At 40.0% G+C, this 18236-nt stretch overlaps 1 protein-coding gene across 1 annotated transcript in view; it reads left to right on the forward strand.

Annotated features, from left to right (window-relative positions):
• Positions 1 to 18236, forward strand: part of ptprn2 (protein tyrosine phosphatase receptor type N2) — a 124706-nt gene that overhangs the window by 5925 nt on the left and 100545 nt on the right. The window contains exons 2-3 of the mRNA XM_023420079.2: positions 9096 to 9146; positions 16984 to 17097. Coding sequence (XP_023275847.1) covers positions 9096 to 9146; positions 16984 to 17097 — 165 coding nt within the window. The remainder of the gene's footprint in view (positions 1 to 9095; positions 9147 to 16983; positions 17098 to 18236) is intronic.

Here is an 18236-nt window from a genome sequence, read left to right on the forward strand (position 1 = left end):
AAGATGCGGCCTTCAAAGTGTAAGTGATTTTCAGCAAAAATGACGTAAAGCAGTATATATATATACACATACACACATATATATGTATTCCGGGCTTGCTATGCTGTCATGGTTGGTATGAAGACAAAGTGCAATGTTTCTTTGTGACTCAACAGATGCTCGGAGGAGTGTGTTGGCTTTGAGTGGTTATTGAGATGAGCGAGTGGGAGCAAAGTGACTGCCTGTGCTTCTGCGCCTTTCCCTGACAAATATCAGCGGCTCTTGAGAGAAAGGAAGTCAGAATTGTGTCAAACAGACGTGTTGAGGCAATCCATCTCGTTAGTTTCTTGTCCCGCTTCGGGGTTCAAGGTGAACCTGGAAGATATTCTGGGTCAAGGAGGAAGAGTGCCACCAGAGAGTCAAGGAAGGTTATGTTACATTTTTCAGGGGACAACTGCTCTTCTTTTACACTGTAATGTAGAATTAAATTACATTTCAAGAGGCTTTTTACTCCTTGAAGGCTTGTCAGATGTAAGAATATGATGCATTTACTATACTATATTGTTGAAACAGTTTTTCTCACTTGCACATCTTGCACGTAGCAGTGAGTGCTCCTTCTACTTTCTCACCTCGCCATATACCTGAACCTCACACCCTCGTGACGCCGAGTGTGAAAACATCCTCGGGTATTAAAAAGAAGATTTAACAGATCTGTTGTGCCTTTTCACAACAGTTTCATTCGGTTCAAATTAAATGGCGTTAGTGAAGGGATCGGTCTGAAGGTCACCTCTGTGTTGTGGAACCAAGATTTATAATGAGGACAATAACACCGTAATGAGGATTCTGAAGGCTGTGAGTTCAGCACAAGAATTAATCTATACCATCTCGGCTGCGGTTAAAGCAGTAATGCGTCTGCTTCGTCGTAGTCTGATGCTGATTAATACTCGGGACGGTTTTTCATTGCAGTAAGGAAACAAAATGAGTGCTTGGGGGAGTCGAAGCAGAGGAGATCAGCTGAAAATCAAATGGGGGAGGTGTTTTCCTATTTTTGTGACTAATTGATCTGACTGCTGTCGTCTGTGAAGTGCATTAGTGACATTTTTCCACCAAATTTGGCTGAGATCCACTAAAATCTATTTGGTTCACAGCACTCCACATCCAGCCCTAATGAAACAGGATGTTTGCAGCATTATTCAAAAACTTCGTGTGTGTGATTGGCTGGCAATCCTGCTGCATCCCTGCCCCGTCACTTATATTGTTTTTCCTCCTGTAACATCACTTTGGGAGGCAGTTTGGAATTGCTGAGCAGGTTATCCAAAAGGCTCGTTTTCTGTTTTTACGTTACCTATAAGCCGCTCCACTCTACAGGTGTTGCAGCTGAGTAGTTTCATTTGGAGCTATAAAACTACCAAACAGGCACAAGAATGACAACAAGAATATTATTTCACCTGTGTTTGCATGTTCATTGGGGTCGTATCTGCAGGAAAGTAGAGCCCAAACAATTCAGTGTTGTGATGACCTGCGCTTTAAATGAGGTTCAACTGGCACTCATAAGAGTTACACCCTTTACTTCATCCCGAGGACTAGAGAGATTTCCCTCCGGGCCAGGTTGTGTTGGTTCACTTTGAGCTCCTTAACACATGAGAAAGAGGACGCTTAGCTGCTTGACTTGCTGTGGGTCTGCACTTCAACACCCAATCACACCTCAGAAGCTGGGAGAAAATCAAATGTCTGAATCATTCAGCGCGGGTCAGGGAAAAGGTCAAACCGGCCTATTTCTGGGTCCTCCGTTGCTGCAGCGACTCTGCCATCTTTAATTCATGGCCGTTGTCTAGGCTGTCGCCTGGAGCTGGCAGCTGAGTGACTGAGAGTGACCCGCCTGCCGAGGAATTCTGAGAGAAATTCTCTGGAAAGCCGGTGAGAAATGTGTTTGGTTACACTCCTGTGGATGTCAGGTGGTTTCACGTCAGGTTCCCTCTTCAATCAAAGCGGCCTCAAAGCCCCCTGACTTCCTGCTTCTAGCTCCTGCTAATTATTCATGTTGTTGAGTAACTTTAGATTTATTCTCTGATGCACTTTTTCCACGAAGGAAATGGATAGCATTTTAAGAGGTACAATAATTAGATGATTTCACTCTATTATTCTTATATTAATTTATTTACATATATGTATATATACATATATGCAGTATCATGCACCCCAGAAAAATTGACATCCTCATGAAATATAGATGCGCAAAATGCCATAGCCTTATCTAAACATCTACAATAACAGTGCCCTGTCATGTTAAGATGAAAAGTGCACGGGAAATGTATGAAAATGTTGAGCATAATGATAAACTCTCCATAGCTGCTGACATGTGACATGCAGCTTTTGACAAGAACAGACCTTTTGGAGCAGAGGAAAGCTCGGAGCCATCTTTAATTTTAGCAGGAGAGCGCCATAGTGACACAAGCTGTTTGAGTCTGCGGACATGGTGTCAAGCTGATGCTAATTTGCTTGCAGGTGATGTTCTTCTCTGCTGTCCCTGCTCCAGCCACGCTCCCTTTTCAATTCACTTGCACTTTTATTGCCGTTGTCACCCGCTGCACTGTTCTAAAATGGCTTTTTTGGCTGGCAGTACAGGTGTGTGTGTGTGTGTGTGTGTGTGTGTGTGTGTGTGTGTGTGTGTGTGTGTGTGTGTGTGTGTGAGTAAAAATGAGTCAGGTGTCCTTGGTTGCAGCTTATAATTATAATAAAAGATATGTTGGTGGCCCTAGAGAGTGAATGAAATATGTCCTAAACTGCAGCAGGCTCTGGGAGTGGCTGTCCTCGCTGCCAGACTCCCAGCATCCTCCTTGGCCCCTCAGACATCACAGATGGTATCCTGGCACTGGCCAACCACCTGTGAGGGAAAGCGAACGATCAAGTCCCTGACTTCTTGTCCAGCCTTGGGTTTAGCCTCATCAGGACATATTTAATGTTCCAGGCAAGGTCAGCCAATCGCGGCCAAATGCTTGAGACAGGCCCAAGCAGTTCCTCCACACCTAAATCTGCTCCGAGATGTGTAATGGATGGCTTGATAATGTACAGGTGGAGATTATCTGAGAGATTAATTTGGTTGCATTATTTTCTAATGAAGACACTTTGTCATTCTTATGTAAATTGCTTTTCCTTAAATGACCTTAAATGAGCGTTTCCCTTCAAAAACGCTCCTCTCTGATTTCACGCCCCTGAGGGGAGACACCCGTGCTGTTATGTCCCTGACACGCTGCGTAGCTGAGATCTTAGCTGAAGGTGAATTGTGTGTGTGTGTGTGTGTGTGTGTGTGTGTGTGTGTGTGTGTGTGTGTGTGTGTGTGTGTGTGTGTCTGTTTGTGTGTCTGTCTGTGTGTGTGTGTCTGTGTGTGTGCTGCTCCTTGCTTACTGAAGCACTTGCTGCCCTCAAAAGCAGTTAGTTGTAATAAGGCATGAATGGAGCATCATGGGAAATTGTTTCTCTGCTACAAAGCTGTGTATTGGGGCCTCTGAGAGTTTTAGGCCACAGGTAATTGAACCAGGTTCATTTTTCTGCATGCTAACATTAGCCTCTGGAAGAGCTTATATGCAAAACCTGCACAGCACGCTGCATATAATTATGAAAGACAGACTGATGAGACTAAATTCTCTAAGATCTGTAGGACAGTATTACAGAGCAGTCTCCTACAGTACTATTACTATTCCACAGTCTCATGGGAACACAGGCCACTAACTACCAATGCGTCATGTTAAAAACTGAACTGGCTCCGTGCATTCAATGACCTTCTGGATTCTCCCTGCATACTGTATTTGTAAATTAGGTCACACAGTGCCTATTTTGGGAGGAAAAGCTACTGCACATACAGAGCACCTGTAGTTAGCTCACACCTCGTGCTGCTGCTAACGATTATTGCCTCCACCGAGGAGGTTATGTTTTTACCTATGTTTGTTTGTTTGTCAGTAGGATCATGCAAAAACCACTAAAACCAATTTGCACCAAACTGGGTGGAGGGATGGGACATTGGCCAGGGAAGAACACTTTAAATGTTGGTGTCAATCCCTTTAAAGGGGGCGGCTCCAAGGATTTTTATTATCACTTTATTAATCATTGCGAGAGCATTTCTAATTTTTTAAAACATGTGTAGGATTGTTTGGCCTAAGTGGAGGTATGCACTCTAAGTACCATTCTAGTTTTCATTATTGATTCTGTCATTTATTTTTATGACAGTAAGAATTACTTAGAGCCTAATGTGAGACCTTGAAAGTGCTTGTTTTGTCTTGCCAGTCATCAAATAGTTAAAAGTAATTTGTTTTTGGCATTTTCACTTAATGAATGGCACAAACAATTCGGGAGTAATTAGGGAGTTATTGAAGAACAATTTGCTGATTAACAATTGTTAATTAATTTATCAATTGACAGAGTATTAGTTAGCAGCTATTCTAATGTGATTCGATTTGATAATTTCAGTCATTTTTTTAAAGGAAAAATAGCGAACTTTCACAAGTATTAGCTCCTCAAATGTGAATATTTGCTAATTTCGTAAATCTTCTATGATTGCAAAATGAATATCTTTGGGTTTTGGAATGAAAAACATTTCACCGTGGGCTATGGGAACTTATAATGACCATTTTTTTTTACTCTTTGCTCACATTTTATACACCAAAGATTAATCAGTTAACCAACAAAATAAATGGAAGAATAATCAATAATGAAAGTAATTGTTTGTTACAGTTCTACAATAATCAAATTTATTGGCTTTTTTTTTTTTGTTGCATATAAACTAATCAGCTTTTTATTTTCGCATACTCACATCAAATCAAGTACATTTTCCAGAACGATGACTGATTATTTTCTGAAAGTATAATTGAGTGTGAGAGTGAACTAGTTTGTACATTGGAAAATAAAACACAACATTTATTTAGAACAAAAATCAATTACAAAGCACATTTGAATCATCTCTGTAGATCCTCTATAGTACATCCCGCTGACACTGTGCCAGACTAACAGTCACTCTCCCATTGATGAGCTACTGTGATTGATCTGTGGTGAGGTTGACATGGCAACAGAGCATCCTCACATAGGGAGTGTGGCAGTTTTTTGGAAAGGTCATTTTGTCTGTGAAATTGTCTTATACGGGAATTACTAGAGACATTACAGGAGACAATGTGACTATTCTTTCTCAGGGTGCTTTATTAAGATATAGCCTGGACACTTTTCTTTTTTACCAGCTTTCTTCCTCAGCCACGAGTCTTGCATCCTTTTTTTTTTTCCGCCTGAGGTAATCAGCAGCATCCACTGTGATTGCATTTTAATTAAAAGGCGCCATTTTAATCATCTCTGGCGTGATGTAGGAGAAAGTGGATGTGGCGTTATCAATCCTATGTTCCTGTCTATCACACACGTGCACGTACACACACACACACACACACACACACACACACACACACACACAATGTCTGACTAACTATGCTTGGCTGGATGCTTCATTAAATGGAAGGTCGTAATTAATATTGAGAGCTGACAAGGCCTCCCAGAGAACTCAATGAATTAAGCAGGGAAGTGATGAAGAGAAAAGTTGAATGGACTGACAGTAATTGCAGAACGATGAGATGCATGGTCAAGAGGGACTGTGTGGCTCTTGCAACTCTTAGTGACTACTCTATATACGTTTTTTTTAATGTATTTTTTTTGTCGGCATCTAAGATCTAAATCAAAAATTCTTGGTAAAATATGCATGGATTTAAAACCAAGCAGGTTTTAACAAAGCTAGCCAGTTAGATGAAAATTAGGGCTGCAACCAACAATTATTTTTATTATCAATTAATCTGGCAATTATTCTCTCAAATAACTGATTGATCGAGAGGTCTATAAAATGTCAGGAAATAGTGAAAAATGTTTCAGTCAGAACTTCCAAAAAGGTGAAGGCAACATCTTTAAATAGCTTTTTTTTGTATGACCCATTGTCCAAAAACCCAAATATATTTAGTTTAGGCCTATATATGAAAATGTAATTTCCTTTGTCATATGTGTAGAAACATTCACAATGAAGAAGCTTGAATGCGTTCGTTTCTGTTTGTCTTTGTTTGAAAACTTACCTTAATTAATTAGTTGTCAAAATAGTTGCATTATTGTTGCGCTAATGACTAATCAATTAATAGCCAAATTGTTTCCACTCTAATTAACAATTAATCTTTCATTGGAAAGTCAAAAGGGATCAGTCAGAAGTAGGGAAGTAGTCATGCTTTTTTTGTTCCGTCTAAGTTCTTTCATTCTGAGTATTTGCCAATAATGAGTCACTTATGTAAAAAAAAATTGTCCTATAACGCGGATGTAATCCGCACATACTTAGACAGTAAGCCTGCATTAAACAAGCATTATTTTTTGTCTAGCTGACTCTGAAATTGACTCTAATATCTGGCTCGTAAGCTTCAAAAGCTAAAGCTGCTCCACCATGTTCACCAGCTAGTTGCTAACTTTGTCTATCTGCTGTTTGGTGCTGAGCAGTGAGCGTTGCAGGCTGTAAAACCAAAACAATGCGCTGAAAGATGCTAAAATGCTCCATAGAGCTGAAGGGAACTGTGGAGTCGAGTGATAATTCTCTGTGGGGTTGTCACTGTTAGTGACCTCTATTATGTTAAACATAGAGCAACTTTAGAATTTTGTAAATCAGTTTAAATCTGTGGTTTAAGTGTTAATGGTTTCCTATAATGTTTTAGAGAGTGTCCTATAGTATTTTCTATGATATCTGTATAGAGGATATGTCTTTGTGGATCTGCTGTTCAAGAAGCTTAGGAAAAGATTTAGAAATAAAATTCTGAGGTCTAGGCACATGCAGTTTTCAACAAACAGAAGTATTTTACAATGGTTTTAATTACTTGCAAGAAAAAGACAAAAAACGTAATAAGGTGGGTAAGTAGGGGGTCCTTTAGCCCATAATCTGTCCATTAAAATGACGGGGTATCCAACGAGGTGCTATAAAAGCCATTTGTGGTCTTGGTTTTTGAGCAGTAAGTCGTTTCGCTTCAGTTGAGGACACTCTGCCTTTTAGTTGTGTTCTAGAGAGTTGAGCGACCTTCATTAGAAAGCCTTTTTGCTGACATATTGAAGTCATTACCTCCAAAAGGTGTAATTTCTTGAAACCCACTAAATAAATGGCTGCATATTGTGACTCTTTAATCAAGATCCAACGCAGATTAGCCTTTAAGAATTGCAACAGAGTAATGATGCAAATGAGGAAACTTGAAGAAACTTGGAACGAGTGATACATGAAAAGTTCCTCTCTCATTCACACTTCACCTGACTGTCTGTCCTTTCTGTTTGAACTGATTAACAGACTTCTCGCACCTATCTCTTCTCATTATTAAAGAAGTCTGACAGAAGCCTCTCCTCCTACTCAGCCTGTTCTTTATTCACGGTCACGAGCTGCTCATTGCTGTCCATCGAGGCCACCAGGCCAAGAGGGCGCATCCAATTCCGTCAATCCTTCTGATGAGCTGAGGGGAGGGAAATAACAAAGATAAAAGACTTGTAGAAAGAGGCCTGAGGCTCGGCCCAGTTATTTACAGATTGTCTCGTATTGAACAAACCCAAATGCTACATTCTAAGTGGCTTATTTCTTGGCTGAATGTTTATATCATTGCGTGGGCTCATTTTGACCCTGAATGTGCCGTTACATTCGGACTACAAGGCAAAAGTTTTTACAAAAGAGACTATTTTTTTTTTATTCAACTCCGTCTTTTCCTGTAAATGTGGAGGATCACCTGGGCAGATCGACGAGCAGAACAATCAGTCCTCTACTCGCCGCAACTCCCACGTGTGAAAGATGAACACAGGGAACAGCTACCCATAATGCTCCTGCCATCTGTTCATTTATTAATCTCGAACACCCAGCCCTAGTCCAAGCGTTAAAGTTCATTAATATTCATACAACATTCATTTATGGAAACGTTGCCCATGGAGTTGGGGTATTAGTGTCAGAGACAGGATAGGAGAAGTCACACTAATTGATGATTGATGGCTCTGCCATTAGCAGCAAACTCAGAGCCAGAGTTAATGCAGTACTAAGCTGTACTTTTTTAGAGCGGTGACATATTTAGAAATTGCGACATTGGGCTAATTTTGTGCTGTGGTTTAGTACATTTCTGTACATTCAGTCATATATGCATTGGACATTGGATCCTGTGTGTTGAAGTGTAACTGCTGAATAGTTTCCTCCTCCTATCTTAACTTGATTCATATGATTGATTTAAGGCTGCAGCTAGGTTTCAATCGATTAAAAGAGTAGTTTAATATTTTGGGAAAATACCCCACATTGGTTTTCTTGCTGAGAGTTAGATAAGAAGATCAATCCCCATCTTGTATCTGCCCGTTAATAATTAAACTACAGCCAACAGCTAGTAAGCTTAGTTTAGCCTACAGATAGGGAAAGAGCTAGCCTTACTCTGTCAAGTGTCGCAAAACCACAAATTGTCAATTTTACACTTAAGCTTTTGTATGGATAAAACGAAGAAGTTATAATGTGTTAATTAGTGAGCTTTAGAGGTGGAATACCAATAGCCAGAGATGTGGATTTTGTTACCTTCTGACAGAGCCAGGCTAGCTAGCAGCAGCTAGCTGCTTACAGGCTAGCTGAAGCTTTATATTAACACACTGAGTGGTATCAATCTTCTCATTTCACTGCCGGCAAGAAAGCAGCAGCATAATTTTCCAAATGTCAGACTCTTTCTTTAATCTGTCAATATTTATTTGATTAATGTATTGTTTAGACCATAAAATGTCCAGAAATGGTGAAAAATTCCCATATCCCATAGCCCAAGGTGACATATTCAGAATGCTTGTTTTGCCCAACCAACAGTACACAACCCAAAGGTATTGGATCTACAATGATTCAGAAAAGTTCTGTCATCTTTGCTTGATAAATGACCTATGTTGTTGATATATTTTTGGTTAAATTGATTTTTCATTTCAGCACCAGATCTAGTAATCAAAAACTGATTTATCAGCAGGACAGTCAGGGTACTTAAGTTTTCAAGTGTTTGTTTTTTTGGATTTCATAATTCATTTTGGGAAAGTTTTTTTGTGTGAGGAGCTGTTTGTTTATTTTTTCTCTCCTATTTCAGGTTGTCTGTTTGAAGATGAGCTCTGTACACCGTATGAGTTCTGCGTCAATGGTAAGTCAGACTCAGAAGGGTCATGTACACCCACCACACCTCATTATATTGCACACCAGCCCTGTGGTAGCAAGCGTCATCGACCCAACACAGCTCCAAAGCTGCCCTGGCTATTTTTAATGATTCAGGGATTTATAGATAGATAGATGGTGACTTGAGAGCTTTTTGTTTCAGCCCAGTTTAGACATATGAGTCATTTTTAAGCAAAGCATTAAAACATCTACAACAGTGAAACACGGTGCAGTACAAACATATAACAATGGTCTCGTTTTATTCATCTAACCAACTACAAGGCTTTTGATCAATACCAAGTGGATGTTTTTCCTTTTTTATACTGAGGTTTCCCCAAACCGCAAATGGTCACAACCTAATCTAAAAACCATCTTGTCATAGAAGATGGATGTGTCTGTGTCAGTGGTTGCCAGGGCAACATGTAAACCTGATGAATGGAGGGGAAATGTCGAGGCTTTTCATTGTGTGGCATTCAGCCGAATCACACAGCGGGCTTTAATTTTGAAGAGGACTGATAGCATGTCGATATTGAGGATCATTTTCACGACAGAGCCGCCGTGAAAGGTTAATGTATTCTAGTGGAAGGCTTCGACACAGAAGAGCAGTGGTCCAGGATACAGTATTGTCCTTACATGTGTACAGGGGATCTACATCCATCCCAGTGCATGTGTGTTTTTTTTTTCCTCTCGGGGGGATAATGATTAAATGCCTGCACTTTGGGGTTGTTTGTTTTGTTTGACTGAGTTTTGCTCACTTCATTTACTTTCTGCAGGTTCATTGTAAAAATCAGTTTAATAAACAAGATGGAGCCCACAAAGGGAACACTTGCTCATTGGCAGACAATAGAGTTCCATGCAAAACATGATGTGACCTATAGGAGACAGCACAGACTAACATACAGGACAAGCATTGAAAAACACAAGACAGGCACTTCTTTGAATATTAATATGTTAATAAGAGGAGGAGAATGACCTGAGGTAACACTAGCTTTTTTTTCATGTTGTCTTGTCCATTGTTGTGTAGATGATTTGTTTAAAATACAAATTTGTTGTTATATTGACTTGTTTATTAATCTAAATGTTTTCCAGTAAAGATGTCCATTTTCTTGTTTTAATCATACATACTGTGGTCAAGCCAATTAATCTGCAACTAATGATTATTTTCATTATTGGTTGGATTAATTATTTTTTCTATAAAACGTTAGAAAATACAGAATAATGACAATTGCAGTTTTCCTGAGCTTAAGGTGATGTCCACTAATTGTTTTTTCCAACCAATAGTCAAACCCTAAGGATATTCTATGCTGATTGACTAATTAATTAATCAACAAACTAAGCCCTACAGTTAATTTATAGAATTTATTCCAAAACACAGTTTTACAGAGATGACAGTTACATCCCATTAAAAACTCAAAAATAATAATGAAATTCAAAAATGAATAAATACATCAGCAAATCAGTCTGTGCTTACAAGAACAGTTTGACATTATGGGGAAATATACTTATTCACTTTCTTGTTGGGAGTTGGATGAGAAAACTGACAGCACTGTCTGGATGGTAAATACGAAGCTGCTGGCAGCAGTCATTTAGCTTAGCTTAAACATAAAGACTGGAAACGGGGAAACAGCTAGCTTGTCTCTGTGCAAAGGTAAAATCCACCTACTATACTACATAACTCCCTGGAAAACCACATCTTGTAGTTTTGTATGGATTACACAAATGTGATTCTGTGATGATTAATGAGCTTTCAAGGTGCCAGTAGGCAGATTTTGTCACCTTTAGACAGAGCCACGCTAGTTGTTTCCCCTTAAAAAGCTGTAGCTTTATATTTTATGAACACACCCAAGAGTCGTATCAGTGTTCTCAAGTCTTTGCGAGAAAGCAAATAAAGAGTACTTCCAAAATGTCAAACGATTACTTTTAAATGGGTTTTTTACGAGGGGGAATATCGAATAGTGAGGGGTAGTCAGTGATGTTTGGATTTGCATGTTAGAGAAGCAAATTTGGAGATCTCCACCCTTATTTCCACATTACCCTAGTTTTGGAGAAACCAAGGAAAGAGAAGGCACATAGAAGACACATATACAAAACTGACTTTAATTACACAGACTGCGCTGGTACAGAGGGGAGTCGTGTGTAGCCTAATAGAAAGAAACTGCTGACACCTCGACAGCAAAATACCCAGAGGGAGAAAAAGAGGGTTGTGGTGGAGGATTTATATTACGTTACATTAGAGTATTGTGCAAGGATCTAACGTGTATGGTCACTTCTTTTGAGATTTAATGTGTCTCTTCTCCCCTATCTTTTCATTATCGCTTTTGTTTTGTACCGCGCTTTCGCCGGAGGAACAGCACTCATATTATCCCCCTTAAAATTAAATGTAATTACAGGCGCTGTGCTCACTAAAGGCAAACAGATACAGGCGAAAAAGACTAATGTGGGATTAATGTTGCACCTAATATGCAAGTAATGAGACATTATTTAGTTGCTTCATAACCCTCTACGCGCACTCAGGCTCCACTCTGTCACTCTCCGTTGGACTCCTGATGAGCAGCAGCCACCACACAGACAAGGGGATGAGTGGGAGGATCTAGGTCTGCCACTTCAACTCTTCCCGTGGTCCCTGAAGGTGTAACCTGGTTTATTCTGGGCTGGGCCAACTGTGCTCCTCTTCACCCGTGCTGTTGCCATGCAAAGCAGCTGAAGGGAGGGAAGGGTTATGGGGTGATGCTCTGTGTGTGGTGTCAATCAACACCATTTTATATATGGTTACAGTGGCTATAAGACATATTAACCTCCCTTGGCTTTTTGACATCAACAAAAAAAATATCCTTTAATGTGAAAATAAAAAACAGATCTCTACAAAGTGATCCAAATTAATTACAAATATAAAATACAAAACATATGTTTGCATTAAAGTCACCCCCTAATAGGACACATCTACCTAAATTTAAACCAATGGGCTGTTCGCTAAACCTTTTAGCTACCGCTGCTACACCTGTCGAGCTGTAGTGTAGCACATGAAGTTATAATGTTGGGGGATTTTCGATTTCACACAGAAGTTAACACAAGGAGGGTTCTCATTTCCAGCTGAGTTGGTTGAAACCGTTGTCTCTAAATCACCTCTTAAAGTTTCCAGGTGATTTATTTTAAAACCAGAACCCTACAAAATGTTTATGGTATGAAAGACGAAGGCTAAAGAGCATGATCACAGGCAGCTAACGATCCAGCTAACGTGGAAGACATAAAATGTAGGTTAAGTGTTTTCTGTTGTAACGTAATGCTTGGATGAACACATACTTGTACAAGCAACACCATGATTATATTTATATATGCTCTATGTATGCCCATTCACACACTTATTCATACAGCGCTTTTCCCTACACATACAGTGCTTTTCTACCATACACACACATTCACACACCGATGATATATCGAGGGCAATTTAGGGTTCAGTTTCTCGCCCAAGGACACTTCGTGGATGGAGGAGCCGAGGATCGAAACACCGACCTTGTGTTTGGTAGATGATCCGCTCTAACTCCTGAGTCAGAGCCGCCCCTGCTCGCCTCTTGGATCCTCAGTCCTTGGAGAATTATACTAACGCAACCCATAAAATAATTTAGTTAGATGACTTACTTGTCATTGGAAATCACACTTGGTTAGTATTGTAGGTGGGAAGCTAGCCAGCTGGAAATGGTAATGATTGCATCTTATGTTAGAACAAATAAAGACACAGTTAAAAATAAAAAAAATAAAATAAAAAAAATGTGCAACTCTCTGAACTCTTTAAACACATGAGTATTGTGCATACAACAGCTCCATGCAAGTTATCTTGGCATGTGGAGAAACCCAAAGCTTGACAGGCGTGCTTTGAAGCCATGATTGGGTAATCGCTTTTTCAAGCCAAGGGTTTAGCTGAACAGTCAGCAGATTGTATCATAAATAAATCTGTGTAAACAAGTCAAAGTTTTGATGAGTCAGTATCATGTAATAACCTGTGTATGAAGGAGCTTTGTGAGGGAGGCAAACAAGAGACATATGACGACTCTAAAGTCATTACAAGCTTCAGAGTTCTTGCTGAAATCTACTCTGATTCAGTGTAAGACGATAGAAGATGAAAACTTCCAAAGGGTGAAAACTTTTTATAGGGTAAAAGCAGCAGCTGATTAGAGTCTATTTTTGGAAAGCGTTCCTTCAGTATGTTGCACTTCTACTCTAGATGTCATCGTGTCATTGATTAAGTAGGTCAGTTACTATCCTCCATGTATCATTTGATCGTATGCTGTCACGCCTCATTTTGGAACCAACCTCTTCAAATCTTTATTCCCAACTTCAGGGGAATACTTTCCCCCGAGGATGCTCTGAAAGGATATGTGATTAACCTGAACTTGAAATGCATTTTAATTTGATGCAACTCTCTAGAGTCTGTGGCTTACTGGTATGATAAGCTAAGCTAAAGTACAGTGGATAAGTGCTACATGCTTCCCAGAGGGCACCGGTTGGCTCCTATTAAACACTTAACCAATAGTGTTTTATTGATTGGTGGTTATCTCGCGTACACTTGGGCCAATATTGGCTGAAACATCCGCACCGTATTTTAGATTTAAGTCATTTAGGTGATGCTTCTATTGATCGCAGCTTGCAACAAGTGCAACTGCAGCATAAACACTCAAAGTAACCACTATAAAATCCATAATCCTTAACAATCTGCATGGGCCAGAGAAAGAGCGCCAAGGCTGTAGGTGCAAATCTAAGAATAATCAAACATGAGCTGCTAAGTCAAGAAACACAAGCTTTTTGGGGGGAAATATGTGAACATATAGTGGGAGAAGTAAACAGATATGCTAATGAAAATAAAAATGTAATAATAGAGCTAATTCATATTCTACAGCCAAATTCAACAGGGCAGTATGTTTGATGTAGCCCTGAGTCTGGTTTATCTTTATTAATTTCTGTATTTACATGTAGATTGCAGTGCATGCATGAATGTAATTATCATTTCAAAGCCGCAATTGTCACATAAAACAGCCCTGAATAATCTGTAAACTCTTCATTAAACATATCCTGATTACTTTAGCTTTTGTTTGAGTTCGTTTCTTTATTAGCGGACTACATCTGGCCGGTCTCGGTGCATTGATTTGGGCCCATTATTTTCATGAATTGAGTTGCACAGCGACGTAATACACCTGTTCCAATACATCTCAATTTGTCACCTGGCTCCGTCCTCCCTTCCTTCCGTCGTACAGTCTTTTAGAAAATGCTTTGCTGACTGTCAGCTTTAGTGTTTGCTGCTGTTATCCCAGAGCGTTAGCTTTCACAGTTTAAATAGCTTCAGCAACAGCCCGGGTGTCGCGCCGTCTGTCACAGTGGGAAGAGAGACAGCGTCTGGGTTTAGAGCTCTTTACCTTTTTTGGCTGAAAATGTTCCTCTTTATTTCAGTCAACATGCCTCTTATCAGTACGCAGCAGCTCTCTAGTGAGAATGGCACTGATTTGTAGGCCTGTACATTGATTCTGTGGCCTTGTTTTATGCATAATGGATTACATTGATCAAGGTTCATTTGCCTTGCAGTTGCCTTTTGTTCATCACAACGACAACATGAGTTGTTTCTGGTAAAGATGCACAAATTGATCTATTGTCAGCTTAATATTTCCTTACACTTGACGGATGATCATTAGAAAATCAGTGTTCTGCTTGATAGACTTTGCTTCATTCTCAAATAGCCTTGAAGGTGTTACACCTACATAGATGCACTAATGCTGTCTGTTATCTCTTGACATATTTTAGGATTGTGCTGCATTTCTCTGTTATTTTCAGATTGGGACAAGCCTCCATGCACCCAACACATGCTGCGCTCCTCCAAGCCTGAAATGAAACTATAGTTTTTAGCCATCACAAATAAGGGGCAAAAAAAACTACGATTTCATCCAAACTGTCAACTACAATGAACCATTGTTGCTGGTTTTGATAATCTCAATTGTGAATACACAGTGTAAAGTGACAGAATAGGGCTTTGTGATTCATCATGCATGTGGCTCTGAATGGTTCAGCATCACCTCTATAAATCAGTCGACTGCCACGTTCACCAAACAAGGATTTCTTTGTTGTAAAACACCCCTGACTTCTATTTTTAATGCACTAAATCCCTGTGTGTCTGGTTGCTTGCGGGAATGTCCCTGACAACGGAGAAGGAAGTAACATGTTTAATAGTGGCAATTGCCATGGAAACCAGTGAGGGATGCAGCACATCAAACATTTAACAGTTTCCCGCCACTTGTTATGTCACCAGCCTCCCTTCATTTCTTACATAATATGTGTTGTTAGCTTCTATCTGGGAAAAATAAATAACACCAGAGGTCCGTGAAACCTTATTTTGTCATCATATTAATCATGTCATCTGTTATAATATAGATGTTGGCGGAGGGTAACTAGACAGTTGTCGTCTTGTGATTCAGACACATGCGTCTGTAGGTGGGAAGTTTTCCTCTGTGCTGCTCGAGATCTCAAAATAACTCCGGAGTGTTCGACTGTGTTGTCTATGCTAATTCACCGCCTCCCATGGGCATTTTCCTGTACAGAGCTGTCATTTAACGGGTCACAGGCGAAGGGGGAGGAAGTCAGGAAAACACCCGCTTCTAGTTTGGAATAAGAATTCAATTTAGATCCCCATCTGACATCACATTATTATCTTTGTAATTATCACTCACTGAATTTTACACCCAACATGGCACTGTAATTACTTTTTCTTTTTTTTCTTTTTTTATACTCGAAGATGAAAAATGATTCTCAATGATGTTTAAATAGACGAAATTTAAAAAGTGAATATTTCTTTTTTTCACCCTTGATACAAAGGGGAGTTTTGACGTGCTCCTTTCTGTGTCAAAATGTTAGATCAAAGAGAAGATCATAAATGCTTGGATTTGTACTCATCTATTTTTAAGTCCCCTGTGTAAAAATGGCATTCTAGGAGAAAAACTGAAAATTGCATCATGTAATGGACGTCAACTTTTGTGCGCCAAGCATTGTCCGACGTGTCAATGAGCATCAATTGCGCCATTGATGTTTGCTGTCATTGTCCGACATCTTGGGGCTAATTAATGGGATGCTGTGGTGCATGACGAAGTGTTGATTCACACCATTAGATCCCATCTTATCACAGTGACATTCTCGCACATGACTGCACGCATGCACACACACACACACACACACACACACACACACACACAGGAGGAAATAGCTCTGATCAAATCTGCAGGATTCATCCCCCAGAGATCATCTGTGAGATGGACTTTCATTTTGTGAGTTTAGCCAACAAGATGCATGGATTTATCTCTCCAGCTGAGAGAAGGTGACAACGCAGGTCATTTATATTCCAAGCGTTGCATCTACACACTGCTTTCTGACCCCCTCAGCCTCACCATCCTTCAGAGGTCTAGACCAGCCATTGAATTACAGGACTGATAGGGACTCTGTGGCGTGGGTTGCTTAGCAACCTGTATTGAGTGAGGCGGGAGGCCTGCTGATAGGGAGATTACCAGGGTCCCTGATAAAGTCCTTCCTGCCATGAACGGCTGCTTATCGCGGTGCTGTCAGAGGAAAAATGTCAGCTATTAGCTCCCCAAAACAGGAAGTGAGAAGTACAGAGACACTGCAGGTACCATACACAATTACAACAGTTCTTCTGGGCAGATGGATTTCATTTTTTCATCACCAGAACAACAAACGTGCTGGAAAATTTGTTTTGTGTATATTTCTCACTTTGAGCTATCAAAAACACATCCCTTGTGAACCTGCTTTCATCAGTTTCCTCTTTTCTTTTCCTGTAGACCGAGTGTTTGGAAGGTGCCAGGAGTTGGCCGGTGCAGACCTGTACACATACGATATTTCTTCTTCTGCTCTGCAACGCCTCAGGATCCTCCTACAGAAACTGGCTCACAGAGGTACACACTGCCTGTTTGCCTGTCCGTCTTTGTCCGAGTGTCTTTCTTTTTCTCCTCGGCAGCCTTTATCAGTCATGTACAGGGCTTACAGCAAAAGCTTGTCTGCTGCCATTGCGTGAAGCAAGCCAAATAAGTCAAGCTGTCTCTCTGGCTGGCATGGCACGACACCACCGAGCTAGAACAGGTCATTTGACTCATATCGGGCCATTGTTTTGCCATCATCGCCTAACTCCAGCAGCAAATCTAATTGGCTTGTATGCTGGTAGGACGTTTAGAGCTAATTTTGTGGTTGAGTAACTGTGAGATGTGTGGGCTGAACACATCAGACAGTCTCTCCTACTCAATCAATGGCAGCAGCTAATGTGCTTGTTATAATGGGTTATACCTTTAGGGGGGACAGCGCATCTACATAAAACATGTCTTTATAGCAGAAGTAACTATATAGCTCATTATTGATGACGTTAAAGTAGGAATGTAAGAATTAGTAGTTCTCATTTCCCAACCTGGAGCCATGTTGAGTTTCTCATCAATGCATCTCATCAATTATATCAGGTCTTGTACTTGCTGTGGTGAATAGAGCCTTCTCATGCTGATGGTTGCTACAGTGTGAACCACAGATAAAAGTGACTGGAGCCTCCAGGCGGTCTGCTATTATCGACTCATTTGCTGTAACGGCTAAACAAATGGCCCTGGCTTCTCTTTTTCTCAACAAGAAACTTAAGGCACTTTTGGTAAGGTATCCCCTTGCCCATGAAATGCCAACAATTCAGTGAAACATTTGAATGTCATGTTTGTTGGAATATAAGACCCAAATGGTGACACATTATTTAATGGGCCTGTATTTTCTTCATTATTTCCTTGATGAAATGTATAATTCAGTACTAATGATGGGTGAAATAATATAGACACAGTGTTCAGTTTTCTAATGTATTCATTATTATAGTGTAATCTAGAAAGTATGTGCACATCAGGTTAGATGAGCATGCAGATTAACATATATTGAAGAGCCTCCAATAAAAGATAAATAATGGTTGGATATTTGGGATTAAAAGAAGCTGTCAACAATGTCTTGTAAACTCAATTAACTAAATCCCAAATAAAAGAACAGTCTATATTTGACTTATAATTAGTACAAATTA

This window comes from Seriola lalandi, unplaced genomic scaffold (assembly GCF_002814215.2).
Source record: "Seriola lalandi dorsalis isolate HSWRI2012SDOR001 ecotype SW California unplaced genomic scaffold, Sedor1 jcf7180002054616, whole genome shotgun sequence".
Classification (NCBI taxonomy): Eukaryota; Metazoa; Chordata; class Actinopteri; order Carangiformes; family Carangidae; genus Seriola; species Seriola lalandi.